The sequence below is a fragment of the Octopus bimaculoides genome, chromosome 12 (assembly GCF_001194135.2).
Source record: "Octopus bimaculoides isolate UCB-OBI-ISO-001 chromosome 12, ASM119413v2, whole genome shotgun sequence".
Lineage (NCBI taxonomy): Eukaryota > Metazoa > Mollusca > Cephalopoda > Octopoda > Octopodidae > Octopus > Octopus bimaculoides.
The window spans coordinates 38,325,730-38,329,310 of NC_068992.1; the positions used below are offsets into that span (position 1 = coordinate 38,325,730).

At 37.7% G+C, this 3,581-nt stretch overlaps 1 protein-coding gene across 1 annotated transcript in view; it reads right to left on the bottom strand.

Moving 5' to 3' along the window:
* LOC106875870 (uncharacterized) overlaps positions 1–3,581 on the bottom strand; it is an 86,848-nt gene that overhangs the window by 9,037 nt on the left and 74,230 nt on the right. The window contains exons 13-14 of the mRNA XM_052972036.1: positions 2,782–2,913; positions 907–958 (exon numbers count right to left, since the gene is read on the bottom strand). Of these exons, the coding sequence (XP_052827996.1) occupies positions 907–958; positions 2,782–2,913 (184 nt within the window). The remainder of the gene's footprint in view (positions 1–906; positions 959–2,781; positions 2,914–3,581) is intronic.

Genomic DNA, 3,581 nt, shown 5'->3' on the forward strand with positions numbered 1-3,581 from the left:
ATGCTAACAATTCAGCCAGCTCGCTGCCTTAATAATAATAATAATCCTACATTAAATTTTGCCAAAAGTTTGGTGATATGTTCAGAGGTCTACGCAAAATTTTCAAAAAGTTTTCATTGTCCTTGACACAATCAAGTTGGGCAACTAAAACCCGGGTGTCTTTTTGGTCAGCTGAAATTAGTTTTGGCACAAACCTGGCAGACGCACATCTCATACCCAAATCTTCAGTGATAATGGACTGAACTGAACCATAACTAATCTGTACATCCTCTGATTACTCATGGATGGTGATTCGACAATTTCCTTTCACAGCTGCTCGCACATCTGCGATGTTTTTCTCAGTTCTGCTGGTTGCAGATCTCCCAGAACATTCATCACTATCAACATTTTTTCAGCCATCTTGGACACATCTGAACCACTTGTGTGCGGCTCATACACATCTCTCCATACACTTCCTGCAACTTTGCGTAGGCCTCTGAGCAAGTGTTGCCATGACAACTTTCTTTGTCATGGTCAATGCGATGATTACACGCTACAGACCCTCCTTCCAAGCACTGCTAAGCTGCATAAGTGAGCTAGAATGTTAAAACTTAATGCGCATGCACAGCAGGGTCTAAGGTCAATCAGTGCCAAGCAGCTTCACTCTGTGTGCTTTAGCTTCATTACTATGGCAACAGTCTGGATACTTATTGATCAGACCTCATAGTTTTATAATTAAATATTATTAAGAATTGTATAAAACACTGTTGGAAATATTTTGTGTATTGTAGAACTAATTTATTGCACAGGAATTTTGACAACAAAATCTTACATGGACTTGCAAGGGTCATATGGACCTGGCTGAGAATCCCTGCTCTACAATAATATTTTAATCTAATCAAAATATCTTCAAAATAAAATACATACCATCAGTCTGAACGGAACCACTTCCTCTTCCATCCAGAGACTGACTATTTAACTATGAAATAAAAGAGAGAAAGACGAAAGGGTTTACTCTTGGTACTTTTTAAATTTCAGTTCATAATATTTTATATCAAGAATTAGTTTTAAAAAATTGCTTTTCGTTTTTTTATTTTTGTCATGAGACTCTGTAAATGCAAAGGTATAAGCAAGGTTATTGGAAGCACTAAAACCCAGCTACAGGTGTTAAACCGGACAAAATAATAAACCAGATGATATGAAATTGTTTAACATAACATGAAATTTTGATAGAATGATTTAATTCACTTCAACCTGACCCTTTTCATTACCATTTCTCTGTTGAAAATCACCACTTTTGATTCATAAAATAACTTTGTCATTATCATGTTGGTTTTTGGAACATAACATGAAATTCAGATGGAAGGTTTTAATTTAGAGCACTTTAAAACAGGAAGTTTGTATCATAGAACCCAGGGGCAATGTCTGGCTGGTTGGTGTAAAAAAGTTTAAGGCAGTGATTAAGGTCAAGATTTCAAACCAGGTTTATAATAAGGCATTTTTTTTTTTACCTTTTTAAAAAAAAGAGGTCATTATATAATGGAGAATATCATAGAGCAGGAGGAAAAATTTCACTGAACAAATCGGTAATAGCTTTAATTCCTTGTAGTATATTACCTTTCATTTATGACATGTCATAGTGCATAGCCTAATGGTGTGAAGCTAATGACTGTAAATTCAACTCTCAGGCTGAGCAATAAACTGTTTCTTACATGTTTCAGTCTATTCAGTCAAAAATACAAGAACCTTACCACAGTTGCTTAAATGTCATGGAAAATGGTAAATAAGCCCCAGCCTAATGGACCAGTAAGATCAAGACAGACTTTTTGTTAGAAATGTCTTTGATAAAAATATCGACATCATTACTCCATCTTCTTTGTGTCATTTGTTCATTCCATGTCCATTTGCCATGCTAGCAACAGTTTGAGTGGAGATTATCTAAAGTTGGATGCTCTTCATGTTGCTAACCTTCAGCTGTTTTGCAAGTAAGGGACTTTACTCCACAAGTCTTTCAAAGTACAGAGTGACTGGTCATAAAATCAACAAGGAATGTTCACATGAGCCCCACTCCACTTTGTGAAGAGAGTGGAATATTCTTTTATTTGTTTCAGTCATTTGACTGCGGCCATGCTGGAACACCGCCTTTTGCCAAACAAATCGACCCCAGGACTTATTCCTTGCAAGCCTAGTACTTATTCTATCAGTCTCTTTTGCCGAACCGCTAAGTTACGAGGACGTAAACACACCAGCATCGGTTGGGGACAAACACAGACACACAAACATATACATATATATACAACGGGCTTCTTTCAGTTTCCGCCTACCAGATCCAATCACAAGGCTTTGGTCGGCTAGAGGCTATAGTAGAAGACACTTGCCCAAGGTGCCACACAGTGGGACTGAACCCGGAACCATATGGTTTTAAGCAAACTACTTACCACACAGCCACTCCTGCGCCTATATAAAAGGTTTCCTGAAGTTTCTGACCAACAAATTCTTTCATAAGGAATTGGTTAGTCCAGGGCTATACCAGAAGATGCATACTGAAACTGCTGGGCATTTGAACCGAATGCAAAATCAGATGACAGCAAAGTGAACTTAACCACATGACCATGCCTGATCCCCCATGGATGGATACTTCTGGTGATAAAACATTAAACACTTGACCATTTATGATGCATAAATGTATAGTATCAACACACATTTGGAAATGCTTGGTGGGTCATCACTGATGTCCATAGCAACAACAACAACAGCAACCATGAACAAACACTGAGGTTATACAGCAAATAATTTACTTACGCAGTTGGTAATACAATATGCTGCAGCCAGAAGGTTTTCCAACTTTTTCACAGGTGAATAAGCTAATTTGATTTGTGTCAGATGATGTCTGATTAACTGGAGATCTTCTTTGCCTGGTGGACTTAAGTTGCCCTAGGTGCAATAAATAAATAATAATAATATTAATAATAATAATTTCGTTTTTGGATTTGGTTTGCAAGATTCTTTATGCGAGTTCGTGTGTTGAAGCATATTCTGTTTGTGTCTGGGGAGAGCCATTGTCTTTTAGTGCCTTATAATTTAACATACACACCGGTAAAATTTCCACTTATTTCTTTTTTATTTAGAAAAATAAGTAAACGAGTGGAAATTTTACCAGTGAGTGTATTAAATTGTAAGGCACTAAAAGAGAATGACTCTCCCCAGACACAAACAGAATAATGATGATGATGATGATGATTTCAAGTTTTGGCACTAGGCTAGCAAGTTCAGAAGAGGGGTTAAGTTGATTACATCAACCCCAGTGTTCCACTGGTACTTATTTTAGCAAGTTTGAAAGGATGAAAGGCAAAGTTACCATGGCAGAATTTGATCTCTGGACGTGAAGACCAAGCATTTCGTCCGGCATGCTAACAATTCAGCCAGCTCGCTGCCTTAATAATAATAATCCTTTCTATTCAAGGCACAAGGCCTGAAATTGGGGCAAGAGGGTAGTCGATTACATCGACCCCAGTACTCAAATGGTACTTAATTCATCGACCCCAAAAGGATGACGGCAAAACCGACCTCGGTGGAATTTGACCTCAGAACGTAAAGACTGA